Source organism: Mesitornis unicolor, unplaced genomic scaffold (assembly GCF_000695765.1).
Source record: "Mesitornis unicolor isolate BGI_N332 unplaced genomic scaffold, ASM69576v1 scaffold10431, whole genome shotgun sequence".
NCBI classification, from domain to species: Eukaryota; Metazoa; Chordata; class Aves; order Mesitornithiformes; family Mesitornithidae; genus Mesitornis; species Mesitornis unicolor.
Window position 1 is genome coordinate 78,977 of NW_010161689.1, and position 16,813 is coordinate 95,789.

The 16,813-nt window shown below is 50.8% G+C and overlaps 1 protein-coding gene across 1 annotated transcript; it reads left to right on the top strand.

Moving 5' to 3' along the window:
* Positions 1–12,986: 12,986 nt before the first annotated feature.
* MLN (motilin) lies at positions 12,987–14,749 on the top strand (the record flags this gene model as incomplete). The annotated part of the gene is made up of 2 exons (XM_010193408.1): positions 12,987–13,103; positions 14,633–14,749. Coding segments are annotated over exons 1-2 (234 nt in total), but the record flags the coding sequence as incomplete, so codon positions are not given.
* Between the last annotated feature and the right edge of the window lie 2,064 nt (positions 14,750–16,813).

Here is a 16,813-nt window from a genome sequence, read left to right on the forward strand (position 1 = left end):
GATCTGTGGTGGGGTCCATGGTGGTTCCCAGCTTTTGGGGTGTCCCTGGGTGGCTGAAGGACTCAATGAGGGTGTGTGGGGACTGGGGAGTGCCCAGTGCTGTCCCACTGATGTTGGGGAGGTCACTGGGGAAGACTGGGCCAAGCTCTGCGGGTCTGAGCCCTGGGCTGGCTGTTTGGCTGCTCTGTGTTTCGGGTGCCTGGTTCAATGTGGGTGCTGCTGGTGTGGAGATGTGTCCTCATCACGGGGTGAAACTGAGCTCTGCTGATGTGACCAAGGGCATGGAGATGAGCAAAGGCAGAGGGGGAACTGTCCCCATCCCAAAGGCTGAGTTCTTGTTAACTGCAGCGCTCTGGGGGCAGGTCTCTTGGATATATTGCACCCAGAATTTTGCACCCAGGCTGTGCTAGAGTGCGAAGGACTCTGAATTTCCTCCTCTGCCTTACCTCCTCTGAAGGATATATGTTATGCAGCTGATCCTACAATGATCTCCAGCAGAACAGGAGGGCGCGCAGCACCCAACAGGGATGGATGTGGCACAACCGGCCCCACAACTCCCCATCTCCTGGGAGCTGCTGGTGAGCGATTCCCTCCCCATCCCAGCAAGTGGGATGCCAATCTGGGCTGGCGTTTTGTGAAGATTGAAGGGGTTTAGAGAGGATCTTTAGCTACAGCTCCAGAGCAGCCTGACCAAGTGCCACCACTTGCTGGAGCAGCAGTGCCTGAGTGTCCCTGGGGAGAGAAGGGAAAGCCTCAGCAATGCTGATGTCCTGAACTCCCTCTAGAGATAGCGCAAAGACACCATCACCAGGCTGTAGCCGCACTTGGACAAGGGAAGAATCTTCTCCCAGCCTCTCAGCACTGAGTTTGGGTGCAGGATCCCCATCCCAGCACACACAAGACCATGAAACCCTTCATGAAACCCAATTCTCCATCCCATCCAAGCTCTTTCCCCATTTCTTCCTTCTGGGTCATGGGTGCTCCTTCTCCAGAGGACCCTGCCTAAGGCGCCTTAGAGAGGCTCTGCCATTAATCTCTGGCATCTGGTGGCGTTAATGGCCCTGATCTGTTAATGCCCTAAGCTGCTAGCCTCTTTCAACAGCTGCCCTCCACCAAGGCAAGGTGGATGGAAAAAGTCAAGGCTGTTTTTGTATGAATGAGGTCTTCTGCAAGATTGGAGCTGGAGGGTGGGAGCGGAAGGCTAAGGGGCGTAGGTGGGATGAATGAAGTCCTAATCGCTGCCCCGCTGATCCATCTGCATGGGTCCAAGAGGAGCAGAAGTAGGACATGGCAAAAGTAAGTGGGTCACGTAAACCTCAGGTGACCTGGGGCAAGGCTTCCCCATGGGATGTTCTGTGGCTCTTGATGTATCTCAGTGTGTGTCCTGTGAAGCCACCAGCCAAAATTCCCAGTTCAGGTCTTTCCTAGAGTCTCCACAAGCTCTTCCTTGATGGGAAGAGGCTTTTGTGAAGTCCCATGGCCTGACTTCTCACAGGGCTTTCCCTGGAGCTCTTTCATGCCTCTCCTGACCATAGCCCATGCATCTGTACGTACCAAAGCTGGGCATGATTTTTGCAGAGTTATTTAAGCATTAACAGAGAAGCAGAAATGCTAATATGCATTAAACAGACACGTACAGCTGCACATCTCCATCCCAGTGTGTCCCTCCCAACTTCCATGGTAGAAAGCAACTCTTTCCAGCTAAAAGTTTTCCCTATGATGGTACATCTTCAAAAGACTTGGACCTTGTTGTCAGTGCCAGCAGCGTCTGAGAGCTCTGGTCCTTCTCCAAGGTTTAGTTCATGAACACAATTATCTCATGGGAAAATTAATTTTCATCTCCCAGAAAGTAATTTTCACCTCCCATCTCTGTGAGACTTTCTGAATCATCTTTGCGGTGTCCCGCGTTCTCCTTAAGACTGAAGAGTTGTGCAGATGAGCACAGCTCTGGGGAGAAGGGGGGAAAACAAACATTTTGGGTGGTGGGGGATAGGACCAGCAGTATTTTTTGCACTGAGATGTTTTCCTTGACCGGTGCAAACCCTTTCCACTCCCTCTTTTCAGCTAAGCTGTGGTGCAACTTTGGCTTCATGCGTGGTACCCAGAAACCTTGCATGCAGTGTACTGCCAACAACCAGACCAAGAGGACTCTCACCAGACCTTCAACTCTGTCTGGACCACGAGCTTTCCCATTTTTGGGAGCTGAACAGGGAGCAGATGAGCCAGCATCGCCTCTTTTATGCCATCAGGGAGGTGGATTTAGAGCTCTCCGCAGGTCAGAGAAGGCCGGGGCGATGCCGAAGGCCTCGGATAAACTCAGCGCAGGAAAATGACACCGTCGAGGAGAGCTGGTTCCTCCAGGACGTGTCCTGAATGCAACCTCGGGTCCCTCTGCGTCTCTGCCACAGAAATGGAAAGTGATGGCTTTAATTTGGTGTCTCTTAGCAGGGGAACTTTATGGGCCGTCTCCCAGAGAGCTCTCAATTGTTTCCTGTGCTGACTCTACGACAAAGCAGGCAATAGCAAAACTCAGGCCTCCTTTAATGCGAGAGGAGAGGCTTGCTTTCTTTGTGTTTGCCCTCAAGAAAAGGAAGGGTTTTCTTCCTTCTTGCAGGTTTTTTTTCTGCTTTGCTAAGCTCTTTGAGATGAGATTGTCTCTTGTTCACTGTTTGTCAGCACACTGCGTGACGGAGCCCTGAGCTGCTCTGGGCTTTCATGTCCTGTGTAAAGCAAGCAATGATAATTATAATCAAATAACTAACTCATGCTGAGCTGATACGGTTGGATCGCTGGGCTCCAGCAATGGGCAGAGCAAAGCAGGCAGTGGTGCTGGGGAAGGTGGGCTTCCCAGAGCGGTGGGAGCCCTTTGCGGTGCCTCTGCTCGGGCAAAGGCGCGGGAGCGACTTCCCAAGGGCACGCAGGGAATGACTTGCAGAGCAAGGCGTAGGGAAATGCAGAAGCAATAGGAATCACTCATGAAGTAAATATCTGTGCTTAAATTCTGGTGGTGGACTAATGGCATTGAACCTCAGCCACGAGCACCAATGCTGAATGCAAAACGATGCTGAGCTCAGTTTTGCAATGAGCTGCCCTGAATCTCCCTTCCAGAGGGGCCCATTCCTGGTGGGCAGGAGAAGAGGGAGGAAGGTGCAAATATTGCGGTGCCTCCCGGTACCCCTGGCTGCCCTGAGAAGACCTCGTTTCCCCATATCAGATAGCAGCCACGCGTGGCCACTGCGCTGAGCTGCTTACACCGGGCCTGTGAGCTCCCTCGCCAGGAAGGGGCTTAAAGCGAGATAAAGCTGGAGCGTTATAGAGACCATATGGAGAGGAAGAAAACCCTTTATCCTGTAATTGGATTCGTTCCCGGCGGCTCCCGGCAGAGGTGAGGCTGAGTGGAGCTGACAGGTCGTGATGGGCGAGGCGCTGCCAGCCGCCCGGTCCAAAGCAGGATGTGTGTGCACAAACCTGTAGATCAATCCATTAGAGTGGATCAAATAGATTTAAACGCGTGGCAGGGAGAAGGAGGACACAGATGTATTTACAATTCGGTCCGGTGGGCCGTGCTGCCCTCAGTGGGGATTAACTCGGCTGTGGATGGCAGCTCTGAGGAGGCGGCTGTGCCCTCTGCTGCTGCTCTGGGCTTGCACAGTCACCTCCATCCAGGACAAGGACCTGGTGGTGCAGAGAAAGCAAGGACAGGGCACAAAGAACCTGTTTTCCCAAAAAACAAGGCAGGGGCAGGCTTCTGCATACCCTTGCTTGCTGCCCCCATGGGCTTTGGGCAGGAGGAACCTCAGCTCCTTTTTTCTATGCAGGTTCCCCATCACAGCTCCTTCTCCAGGCTCTCCCTACCAGCACTCACTGGGGGCGGATGCACCAGAGCCAGAAGGCAGCTGGGAAGTGGGGAGAGCTTCACCACTGCCAACCTCATCTCATGTGCACGGCATTCACAAGCAAGGCAGCCCCTGTCACCTCCCAGGCTTTTCCCCCTGCTGCCGATCCAGGTAACATCCCTGTGAGCACCGTAGGATTTCCTTGGAGAGACAGAAAGCCTTCGGGACCCGTCATTTCCTTGCCAGGGAGCTGAGCAATCCCGGCTCAGCTGCGAACCTGCGCTGTGCCGTGTGGTGCTGTCAACACTTTTAACTGAGTGCGAAGCCGGGGCTGCAGCGGAGTGGGCAGGTTTGTGAGACGGTGTCACCACAGCAGCACCACGGGGCGAGCAGCCAGCACATCCATCACATTTCTCTGCATGTTAGAGCAGCCATGCAAGGGATTGAGCCACCCTCTGATGAGGGCAATGCGAGGGAGACGATGCTGTCTGCTCATCTTCCTGTTTTGCAACCCGCAGTCAGTCCCTTGCTGGGTTTTGTGCTGGTTTATGGGGTATTTGAGCTGGGGAGGTGTTAGGAGTTAATGGGGAGAGTTAGGTGTCAGGGATCTACGTCCTGCTCTTCTCCCCAAGCTCTGCTTTGCCCATCTGCAAAGTCAGAGAGAGAAAAAAGAGGCTTTTGTTTAAATCCAGAGGGATGCAGGAGCCCAGCACCATCACTTTGTCTCTGCAGTGTCCAGCAGCGCCCGCTGTGGCCCAGCTTTGAGGATGGCTCAGCAGTCGGGAAATGTGGTTTAGGCAAATAGAAACAGTCCGGCTCTTTTATTTTTAATTTGTAAATCTCATTTGAAGTTGAACCCTGCAATTCCTGAGGGCCTTATTGTGGATGTTCACAGGCCTCTGCAGCGATGCTTCACACACGCTGTTTCTTTTTGTCATAACTGGGTCAACTTTTTCTTCATTTCTAGTGCAGAGCCCTTGGTTTTCTCTGTGGAAGCCTGGAGACTGCTGTGACATGGCCAGCTGGGTTATAATCTTTTGGGAAACGGTGCAGAGGAAATCTGGGGGTTGCTTGCTTGTTTTCTGCCTTCCTGCAGGGCCGTTCCCTGGCTGGGCTGGCTCCTTGCTCCAGTGTCCCAGTAACACGATGAACAGCCAACCTGGTGTCCCAGCTCCCAGAAACACCATATCCTGGTGGTATTTTGGGTCTCCCAGGGGGAACCCCTCAAGTCACTGCCCTGGCCACACTCCTGGCCAGCTGAGGAGCCCAATCCCCTGCCTTTTGTCCTGTTTTGAGACCCCTGTTCCTCTTGGTGGTGGCTGCGTGTCCTGCATCGCCATTCATTTTTGTCCTTTTCTTGCTGTCCCTGATTTAAAGCCTGGTAGGGATTTGCTCCCAAACAAACGTGTCCTTTCTCTCCCTTTGCCCTTCATCCTGTAATTGGATTCATTTCTTCCATCCAGCCCGCTCCGGGCTGCTCCCTATTCCTTTACATAACCACGCTGGCTTTGGGCTGTGCCAAGCCCCAGTGCTTGACCTGCAGCCACTGAAACCAGCAGCGGGGTTTGCACTGATTCCTGTTGAACCATTGGTGCAACAACCCTTTTATTTTGCTTTTCCTTTGCTGCCTCTTCTTCCTTTCCCCATGCACTCCCTCCAGCCCCTGCATTGCTCGTGCAGCCATTGCATCTCTGTATGAACCCCCTGAGCACACCCTACAGCACGAGGGAAGAGCAAAACGCAGCATCCCCGCACAGATGAGCAAAGCAGTGGCAGGATTGTCTGGAAAAAGAATTGATTTTCTCCCTCCCCTCACTCCTTTCATTAATATTTATTTTCCTTAATTCCTAACCTGCACTGTTTAGCTCTCCAAAGCCGTTGCGGTTGAGAGGCTTTCACTGAGGTTGCTATTCATCACCGCAGCAAAATATCCATAGATTAAACAGGCATTTTATCAAATTTTGTGCTGGAATCAGACTTGGCTGGACGGCCCCAAATGTCTTTGCTGGTCTTTATGCTGTGGTCTGAGTTTTCCACTTGGTTTTCCCGCATCGGCTCTCAGCCAGGGTGGATTTGCCGCTGCGTTTCATTGACCGCCAAGTTCCTCCCGTGAGAAACACTCCCGGTTTGCCACGTGCGCCGGCTCTTTTTCGCCCTGAAGGTATCTGACCCTGTTTCCTTGTTGCCTCGCAGAATGAATTGCTGCCTTGAGAGCCTGAAAGGAGATAAAGCAGCAGCAAAACTCTTCTCTCCTGTTGCAGATAAACTGCTATTAACTGCTGAGGGTGTCTGGAATGGGAAGGGTGACCCTCCATTGAAAGCACCAATAAATCCTGGGCATTCGGTGTAATCGAGGCTGCTGTATCAGGAGACCTTGTGGGAGCTGGCAGCACTGGGCACAGCAATGCTTTTTCATGCCACTGATGGATAATATCCATAGATAACAACTGCAAATGCTGGTGGCTGGATTCTGATCGGGGTTACCTGCAAACTTCCTGCACAACGGTGACCGTGGCACTGAGTTTTCCATCCCATGCGTGAGCAAGAATATCGTCCATCATCCTCCTGCTGATCTGACAGCAACACGGCCCCGCGAAGCAGCGATTTAATGCACGTCTCGGTGCCTTTCGTCTTGCTATGCTTAACCTGATATATTGTTGTTTGATGCGGGAACAGTAGGGGGGGTAAAAGGAGGTAATAAGGAAATAAAAGGTCAATGGGTGCCTGGTGTGTGTAAAGGCTAAATTGCTCTTTCATCAAACCTAATAAATATTCCCTGGGAGAGTGGTAGGGAGATTCTTTGCTGAAATGTTAAGTGATTTCCCTGCATCAGAGCCTCGGCCCAGGACTTGGTCTCCCATCAATCGCCCCTGGGTCCTGGGATGCTGAGGGAGCGAGGTGCAAAGAGAGCACCCATCCATGAGGGATGCCCCAGCCCCTCTCTGCACATGAAACTACATTTTATTTCCCTACCATTCCTAAAAATATTCCTGAGCCTTCAAGTGAAAAGCCGGTGGTTTGGATTTGAAAACCAAAATGGAAACAGATGAGCTGCATCCCATCTTGTTTTCTCACCTCCTCTCCTTTCTCTCCTCGCTCGTTCCAGACTGGGGAGAGAATGGCAAAGGAATGGCCAAAAATGAAGAAAAAAGGCAAGGAAACCTTTTTCTCTTTGTTATTTTTTTTCCTTGTTTGAGCGACTAGAAAGTTTTTATATGCTTAATAGTTTTTATAAAGCTTTTATATGAATAATGGATTTTTTAAATTAATTTTTTTAGATTTCTATGGAAGAGGATTGTTCTGGGATAGGATACTTCGGTCAGTGCCTATCTTCCCCACTGGTAGAGAAGATAAATACATCCAAGCTATGGCCAGAAACACGTGCGTTCCTCCTGTATTTATCCTTCTATGGAGAAACTGAGGCAGAATTTCCAGGTGTCCCCACTTCAGGTCACCTCAGGCCTGGTTTCCAGAGAGGCTTTGACATTACGGGATACAGCACCGATCTGTCAGGCTTTAAACACCTAGGGGAAGCTGTTGCAGGCTGCAGACCCAGAGGAGCTCGGGGAGCTGCTGAGGACATCGGTCATCACCATCCCCATGGAGATGGGTCTGCTGCAGAGGTGCTGCTCCATCTGGGGCCTCTTGGTGCTGAAGAGCTGCAGATATTGCATTTTCAGGTAAAATCAAAATTGCTGCCTCTGAGCAATGAGTGGTGGGATGCTCCCTACCTCTGCCTTCATCTCCTTCCCCAGGTCCCACCTCTGCCTTATCCACAGCTCACTGCAAGAAGAGCCTCCGGTCTCTGTGTCGGCTGTAGAAACCAGGCAGAGCGGGAGGAGAGAGAAACAACGTGGGACCAATTCCCCATTAATCTGCGAGATCATTATTTGCTGCTAGAAACCAGGAGGGTGAACTGTTTTTGGGAGTCAGCAGGAGTTAAATCCTCGCTATTGATTCTCGCCCGGCCCAGCTGTGCAGCCCTGAATTACTGTGAATTACATCGCCGAGCAGCGGGGAGAAATTAAAGTGGGTGCCAGGCAAGCGTGGGGATGAGAGGGGGAAGTCTGTGCCCTTAAAATATTTATGCTGCAAATTAACATGTGTTTCAAGCCCGTGATTCTTCAAATATTTATCTAGCGTTAATATTTCGAAAACGGCATTAAAATTTGCCACTGGTGCTTTATTCATTAGGAGCGTTCGGCAGGCGCAGACAGCAGCAACCGCTAAATCTAAGGCGGCCACGCAGAGACAGCAGCTTGGGGATGGTGCCTGGGTTGTGAGGAAGAGCTTTCAGCTCCTACCCCCAACGGGGGAGCCCAAAATGAGCTCCTTACCCACGTTGACTGCAGATGTTCAGTTCGGCAGAGCGTGCACCGCATCTCTGCCCCATCTGACTTCAAATGAAAATGATTTAATGAGACAGGGGTGAGACTGGATGTTCCTGTGGACGTCAGGAAGGGGAACTGGGGCTGGGGGATGTATTTTTTTCCAGTCTGATAGGGCACATCCTCCCTTCTCAGAACACAGAACGTTAGGGATTGGAAGGGACCTCAAGAGATCATCTATGATCTATCATCTATCAATCCCTTCTCATGTGTGCCAGCCCCATCCAAGGATGTTGTTGGATATGAGGAAAGAAAGAGGGTGATTTGACCCATGGTGGCTGTCGGGGCTGATGCTACAGCTCTGATATTCACTCCCAAACTGGACGCTTTACTGGGGTACACCCCAATTCCTGCCCAAGAGCCAGGCACAGCGGCAGTGCGGGGTTCGAGTCCTTCCCCCTCTCCCCTGTGCTCTCCACCGCTGCCTTAGCCTGGGGCTGAAATTCAGCTCCAGTCTCGCGTTGGCTCCTCTCCGCCGTTTTTATATGCAACCCGCTTGCCAAAATACCCCGAGCGCAGAGCGACTTGGAGGGAAAAAGTACAGGACATGGAGACAAATGCTCGGTGTCGCTGGCACGGGGAGCTCATTTTCCCTTGATTCCTTGACACTGCAATTGATGCACGGCTTAATGGACTGCACTGCTACTGCCAGCTTCCTGTTAAAATTACTCCCAATTATGGCGAGCGGTTAACTCTAGGTACGAGCAGAACTGCAAAGCAGCTCCATTTTGCACATCACGTTTTTGTTACGCTTCTCACCTCTGCTGCAATTTTGCTTCCCAGAACAAGGAGGGTTTTGGGGGTCTGCAGGTTGTGAACTGTTATGGGGACTGCAGCAGGGTGAGGGGTTTTTTTTTGCATTATAATGCTAAGGAGTGAGCTTTCTAGCTGTGATTTTTAAAATTTAATTTATTCTCATTTTGCATTGGTGATGGGGACACACAAAAAGCTGATTCTTATAGACTGGGCAAACTCAGAGCAAAAAGGAGCCTGTTGCACTGAAGAAGTCTTGGAGTCAGGTCCCTTATTTTCAGCTCTGTTTCCTTTTCTTTTTTGAGTCCTTCTGCATAATTAAGAGGTGAACCCAGCAGACAGCATTCAGCTAATACCGATATGATTAATTTTCATCTCCCTTTTTTGTTTTAAAGGTTGTCCTTCCCAACGCAGAAAGCTTCATTGCAGACGGATGGGAAACCTGCCAGCCAGCCACATTTCTGAGGTAAGAGGGGACGAGACACGGGGAAAGTTTAGTGCTTTGAAAAAGTGACCTTTCTTGGTAATTAATTTGTCACTTCTCAACACCATCTGCTGACTCGTCAGCTGCATCCATCATAACCGTGCGAGAAATAGTGGAAAAGTCAATTAAAATGAGAGCTGGTGTCAAATGGGCTTTGTGCAAACTCTTGAGCAAAGGGAGGGGAGGTGAAAAAAACCCCAAATACGTTGTATAACGTCCTTTTCATCCACACGAGAGAGAAACACTGTTGACCTCTCTGGAAGTTTTATGGCTGGGACCACTTCACAGCCTGCTGATAAGCCGCAGTAAATGCGCAGGGATCTGGGAAGCATCTTAGTGACCGCCACATGATTTAAGGAGGGGTTGTGCCCAAATCGAGCGTTATTGACTGCGGTGACAGCAGCAAGCCAGGACCGACGTGCGACCGACCGGCTGCGATGGTGAGAAGAGGCATTTTATAGGCTCGGGCAATGGCTTTCTTCCCCCCCTCTCATCTCCAGCAAACACAGCCGGTGCTCAGCTGTCAACCAGCCAGGCAGGAACGCTGCTGCACGCCCGTAACGCCCCATCGAGCCACTTGATGCAGGAGCCTTTCATTGCTTCCCAAACTCATTTTTCCCTCTTTCATCTCGCCTGGTTGCTCGCAGGTTTCCTCGCGCGCAGCCGCCCGTCTGTGAGATGCGCTGGGACGTTGCTGGCCTGATCCTAAGCCCTCCAGCATCTCCCTCTGTCTGATGGTCTTGAGAGCCCGAAGATGAGATGTCACACAAGTCTCTTGCTGTCTCTGCACCTCATTTGTCTGGAGAGAGATGTCAGTGCAGGGTTTTGTGGTTCTGAGGGGTTTCAGTGAGTCCAGGGCTGTGAGATGCTCAGTTACGATGGTAAAAGGGGCCACGTGGAGACTCAAAGTGGACTTGATGTCTCCCCACTTGTCTGCTCAGTTCATAAAGTCCTTCTGGATAGAAATTCATCCTGTTTACAGGATGTTTTTTTTATTATTTTAATATTTAGCTCTCGATCCTGCCAGGGGCTTTATTACCTGAAATCGATGCTTTTGTAATGCTGGTGGGTCAAACTTCATCCTGCGTTGTGCCTATTTTGTGGCGTCATCGTTGTTGTTGGGATTTGTCCTCATTACAGTAGAAATATAATTAAGACAAGAGTGGTATTTTAGCTCTGGTATATTCATCAGTAAAGCTTTATCCTGGAGGGGCTCATAAGCTAAATAGACAAGTTAGGAGAGGGGAATTTCTCAATGTTATAGATGGGGAAACTGAGGCAGAGAGATCCCTGTCCAGCTTTGGGATGCACTGAGAACTGCTGCCAGCCTAAAGCCTGGGGAGGGAGGAATGGGGATCTTCCTGGAAATGTGAAACTCTCAAAAATCCAATGCAGATAACAACGTTTCCTGCCTTCAAACCCGTTTCCATGCAGGCCAGGCAGCCGCTCGTCAGCTCTGCTGGACGTGGGGCCACCTGCGCACGTAAGCGTGGGTATAAAGGGGAAGGAAAACCCAGTGGGAGCATCCAGGTGTGAGCAGGAGCAAGGAGAGCTCTGAGCCCCTGCATCCCATCCCTGCGCTCACCAGGTAGGTGCTCAGTCCCATTTGGAAGCTTGGTTGGGTGGCATTTCATGGGTGCTGGTGTTGCCAGCGTGGGTTGGCTTCAGCGGAGAGAGCTCTGCCATGAAAGAAGGAAACAAAATCGATGCTTAAACAAAGTAAAAGGTGCTTTCTGCTCATTCCTCACAGTGGGAGCATCGATTGCACCAGCTCCTGCCTCTCTGCTTGTCGTGAGCACCCAGCAGACCCCAATACGCACTGCAGAGGCACAGGGAGCCCTGGGTGCCCTCTGTGCTTGGGGAGCTGCTTTGAACAGACAGAAAATGAGTCACAGACAGCTCCTATTGACTGTAACGATCTGATTTTTTTACAGAAGACAGCTCAGTAGATAAAAGTACCATCTTGTCACCGCGCTCACACCAGTAGCGGGTCGATGCTCACCCCTCCTGCCCCCAAATTGGCATTTCACCCTATTTCACGCAGGCATAAGCAGAGCTGGCCAACGCTGCACCCAGCCCCATGCGACCTCAGTACTTTGTTGTGCCGATGCTGAACTCGGGATCCTCCTGCTTTTTGTGCTTTCTCTTTGTAGCCGGGAAGTAAAATCGCAAACAACAAAGTACATATCTGCCTGGAGAGGCATTGAGCCGGAGATCTCGGGTCTGAAAGACACGTCCTGCTTACCAAATGAGGAAGGGACGCTCAGAAAAGAGAGTTTTTGACGAGAGTAACGCGCGGGGGTGTTTCTCCGGGGGAAGAGGGAGCGAATCAATTCACAAAGGGGTAGTCAGGAAGAGATGAAGGAGGTGACTGGGTTTATTTCTTCGTGTAAGGCAGTGCTTTGTTGCGGCGATAGAATAAATGGAGAGGCGCAGAGGACGGATGCTGCTGAGATAACGGCATGTTATCGGCACATATATGCATATCAACACGTTGTATTACAAGGGGGGAGCCTGAGAAATCCTCTCTTGATCGCTGCAGCGAGCAGCACGTGGCGCTGGGTCACACTTGATGGCTCTGGTGACACAGGGGGGCACTGGCACCAGAGGAGAGGGGGCCACAGCCCTGGCACACAGCGAGGGATGCGAGTGGCGAGCGCTATGGAAAGGGAATATTTATTAACTTCCCCCTGGCCTTTCGTTCAATACTAGCTGATATTTATGGGAAATCTAATTTAGGGGTCAAATTTGACCTAACAATGTCTTTTCAATAACGTCCAGACCAAGAGGTTCCTGAAACTAATTAAGGATCAGGCTCCGATCAGGTAAAGTAGTTAAGCTATGGGACCAGACTTCATTAAATTTGTCCAGAGAGAATATTTTAATATTTAAAGAGAACATTTAATGTTTACGTAAGTCCCGGGCTGATGTGGAGTTGCTGTTAAATCACTTCAGAAGGTAGTTTTTAAAGCCCTTTTTACTCAGCTTTTATGGAGTCGGGCTGGCAAATGCCCTTCCCAGCTCTCCTGGACCCAGCGAAGCTTATTAAAAGATTCAGCCCATCAAGGAAGGTTTTCAAGGGCGAGGAATATGAAAACAAAAGTTAACAAAAGGTCCGTCTCCGGGTTTTTCTCTCTTACAGCATCGCTCTGTCTCCCCGGCTGTCAGTGGGATTGATGGAAGCGTTTTTGCTCTGAATGTGTGTGGATCTCAAACCCGTACAGCTGCAGGGCTAAAGCTTGCAGAGCAGAGGGAGTCTTTAACACTGCTGAAGGGCTGGGCTTGAAGTCTCGGGAGACATTGCTCGAGAACAAATCTGTTTACAGAAAAAGGTTTGAGAGGAGGCTTGTCAGTCAAGACACTTCAATTCTCAGCTCAGAAACCACTAGAAGAGTAAATATACCTCTAGTTAGCTGCTGGATGAATCAGATTGCAGCTGATCAAAAGCCAAGGGGATTTCTTGTCAAATGGGCCTCTCTGCTATCCCCCTGGTGTCTTCCTTCTTGTGTCATTCAGGCTCCCAGGATGGTTTCAAAGAAGGTGGTGGCTGCTTTGCTCGTGCTGTACGTGGTGTCCATGCTGGCTGAGCAGACCCAAGGCTTTGTGCCCTTTTTCACCCAGAGCGACTTCCAGAAAATGCAGGTAACTCCTACAAACGCAATGAAGGGGCTGGAGCCCTGCAAACACCAAGAAAGGTGTTATTCTCTCATCCCCCAAGCTCTTCATGCACACCTTGCCACCACCATTGCCATCATCTGCCCCGTCTGTTCAAACGGGAGATATCGTGATATTGGCAATCCCTCAATTGTACCCAAATTAAGGGGTATGGGAGGTGGCAGAGACAACTTTTAAGATGTGAGACTAGAAAGGAAGAGCCTGGCCTCCTTTTAAATAAGAGCTAGAAGATCTGTGTGGGTTATCTGCAGCTCCTAAGTCTCGTTTTCCTTCCCTCCACGCTAGTGGCTGTAATTTTTACAGAGAAGCTGCAGCCTCCCATCACCACGCTGATGGGTCTTTTTGTCGTAACAAATAATTAACCATCCTCCAGATGGTTGTCACCTCTGGGACGTGCAGAGAGGAGAATGTTTTTCTCTTTTGATGTGAAACTAATACCGTTGAAAGGTGTCAGGCAGGCAGCCTCAGAGCCTGCATCTTCTCCTTAAACACAGCCAAAGTGAGCTTCCCCCGCACGACACAACCCATTGATACCGGGGAGAAGTCTTGTTTCCAGCACGTATTGCCCCCTCACTGCTTAACATTTGCTTTCTGTGGGGTGTACAGTCATCCTGCAGCCTCCTTGAGGAAGATGGTGGGGACCATGGTTCATACATCGCAACCCTTGTAGCTGCGTCTGGTAGCAATTGAGGGTCTTATAGATGTACGTGGGTGAAATCAGTCTTCCAAAGGCTGCTTCTCCTCCTCTGAGCACGCATCCAAACCAAAGCAAGTGCACAGCAAGCAGGCAGTTCGACACTGAGCTGCCTTTGGCGTTTCCTGTCGTGTCTGTCATACCTCAAAGGTACTTTGGCTTTTCTCTTTGGGCTGAGGAGAGAGAGAAGGGTCCTGAAGCCAAGTTTAGTCTCATAAATGGGAAAAGACTGACATTACAGACCTGCCAGAAAGGCTGCACAGAGCTCTGCATTTGCAATGAGGCTGTGCAGGCTTTTATTTCACTTCACTGCCACTGCTCCAGAACAGAACCAAGGCTCTGCAACAGCTCGGTGGGGTCACTACACTTGGCTACCACATCGTGCTGACACTGTTACCTTGCACAGATCAGAGTCATCATCTACTGGTGTCACGTTTGCTACAGATCATTACACTCAATCCTGTTACCCGACCTTACACCGCAGCCTCTGCTGCACACCAGAATTACAGTCCCCAAGGCCACACTGGCTGCAGCTGATGGGTCCCTGCCCAGTGAGCGGTGGCTCTGAGGAAAGATGCTGCAGTGGTCCTTACTAAGGATGCTGCAGTGGTCCTTACTAAGGATGCTGCAGTGGCTTCAGGAAGCAATTTAGACCTCCAGTCCTTCTGGTTTCATGTCCAGCACCGCAGGTTTCTGCCTGCTGGGCATCACACTATTGATATGGTGCAGAGCAGGATTGGTACCCACACGGTGCTGCATCCCAACATCACTGCCCTGTCTGCTCTTGTCTGTGAAGTTGCAGGAAAAGGAGAGGAACAGAGGAGTGCAGAAGAAATCCCTGAGCTGGCTGCAGCAGCTGGAAGAGGACGGCTTCTCTGAGCGATCTGGTGCAGATGTCAACAGGGTCAAGACCATCCAGGTACATTGAACCGTGCAACTTGAACAGCCCATGAGGACAGGTAGCCCAAATGACAGCCCACAGGGTCTGGCTACAGCGATGTTTGGTGGTGCTGTGTGAGAACACAGTGCTACTGGGGAGCTCACAGTCAATAGAAAAGAATATCACCCGTTTCCTGCCAGCCTGACCAGAAAACTGAGCAAGGTTGCATCAGAGAAAGGTTTTTACCTCCACCCTATAAATTATCTTTGACATTCAGCAGCTTGGTTGTGCCTCAGACCCACCTGGCTTCTCCCTTAGTATGGGAAGATGGCAGTACAAGGGCTTTCTTTGCCATTCAGTGAGCCCCAGCCAGCTGCAAGGCAGGGATTTGCAGCTCTGGGTTTAATTTGTCACTTTTTCGGCCAGCTCCAGATGGGCTGCCCGGTGTCGCCTCCGATCTCACAGTCCTCTGCACTGGCAGGACCTTATTTAGAAACTTAGGCCCACAGAGCTGCAACCCCCCGGAGGCTGTATACAGAGCAGAAAATTGCCAATTTTAGGGATTTAAGTGCCAGGCTAAGCCCTCAAAGGCATGCTTACCTGGTTAGCCAAGTCTGAAAATTGTACTTTTCCACTTGAATACAGGGAAGTCTTTGCCTTGTCCACGCAGCCGCTCCTGCGGTGAGCAGGGCCGTTCTCACAGCAAAAGGGGTGCGTGTGTCTGCCCACCCCAAACTGCAGGACAGGCAGCGGGGCTGGGTAACCGGAATTCGGCCAAGACACAGGTTAATATGCAACTACGCTCGCCAACGTGGTGCACCAACAATCAATAATCGGATTGAAACAGCAAGGAAGCGCAGTTCAAAGCATTAAATGACTGACGCATCCCAGTGCCTAACACCTCCCTGCTGCAACCACCAGCCCTCCTGTGCCTCCAGGAACTGCAACAACTCTATTTACTCCGGGTACATCTGAGCCACAGCTGGCTCAAAGTCAGGCAGTCTGCAGGCAGGATGGTGGCTCATCCTCCCTCTTTACTAAGGCAGGGAGCTTCACCAGCATCAGTAAAGCCGATGGCTTGCAGGGTCAAGGTGTGAGATAGTGGAGGATTATAAGGTTCAGAAATTATTTTCTCCTTTGCAGCCTCTGTTGCCAGGAGGTTCCTTTATCTGCGTTTCTGAGTCAGCCCATAGACAACCCAACGCGTGAAAACCTTGGCACTCTGAGCACAGAATTGCGCTGACTTAAAAACGCTGCTTTTCCTCATAAAAAAGATCATTCATTTCCCTTCAAATCAGCCCTAGACCCTCTACAAAGTGGGGTCAAATCACCCAACCCACCTCCCTCAGCTTTTCCATCTGACTTTGGCTCCCTCCACAGCTCTCTGTTCCCGTCAGAGCTGGGATGTGGCTCGCACCGAGGCAGCTGGAAAAATACCAAGATGTCCTGGAGAAACTGCTAGCAGAGACGTTACAGGACACCCCAGACGGTACTGTCAGGAGGTTGATTTCTGCCTTGGGAATTCTGCCTTTCCCTCCTCTCAGCAGCTCATCATCACGGAGATATTTATACGTCTCAGAAGGGCTTTTGTGTCATGTTTGCTCACTTTACAGAGTCCTCAGATACCCCACCCGCTCTCATGTACCCGCTCTTCTTCTGGGAAGGTTATTCACTCTCTTAGGGTGCTGTCTGTGCCCTAGAGCTGATATTGAGTGTGAGCAGCATCGCTACACTTCCCAGCAGCTCTCCTTGGCACGGTTTCCCTCCCCAAAAGCCCTCAGTCCTTCAGGGTATAATTTCCAGCAGAGCTTTGAATGCAAACTACAACTGCGAGGCAGCTCAGCACCTGCAGCCAGACCCGAACACCTCGCTCAGGGGTTTAACACCTACAATTACAGCCACAATCAGCTGCGGTTCGAGGTGTTGCATGCAAACAAGTCCAGCCCTGGGCTTTGCTCTCGGTACATGGGACTTGTTCAAGGAAATATCCAGGGGCAGTATGTGATGCAGTTATTCCTGCCTGCTGGCTTGAGGGATGGTGGAATGGGTCTCAGTAGTGTTATCTCTGAACCTTTGCTTGAGGGTAGGAAGGCTCTGCAGAGG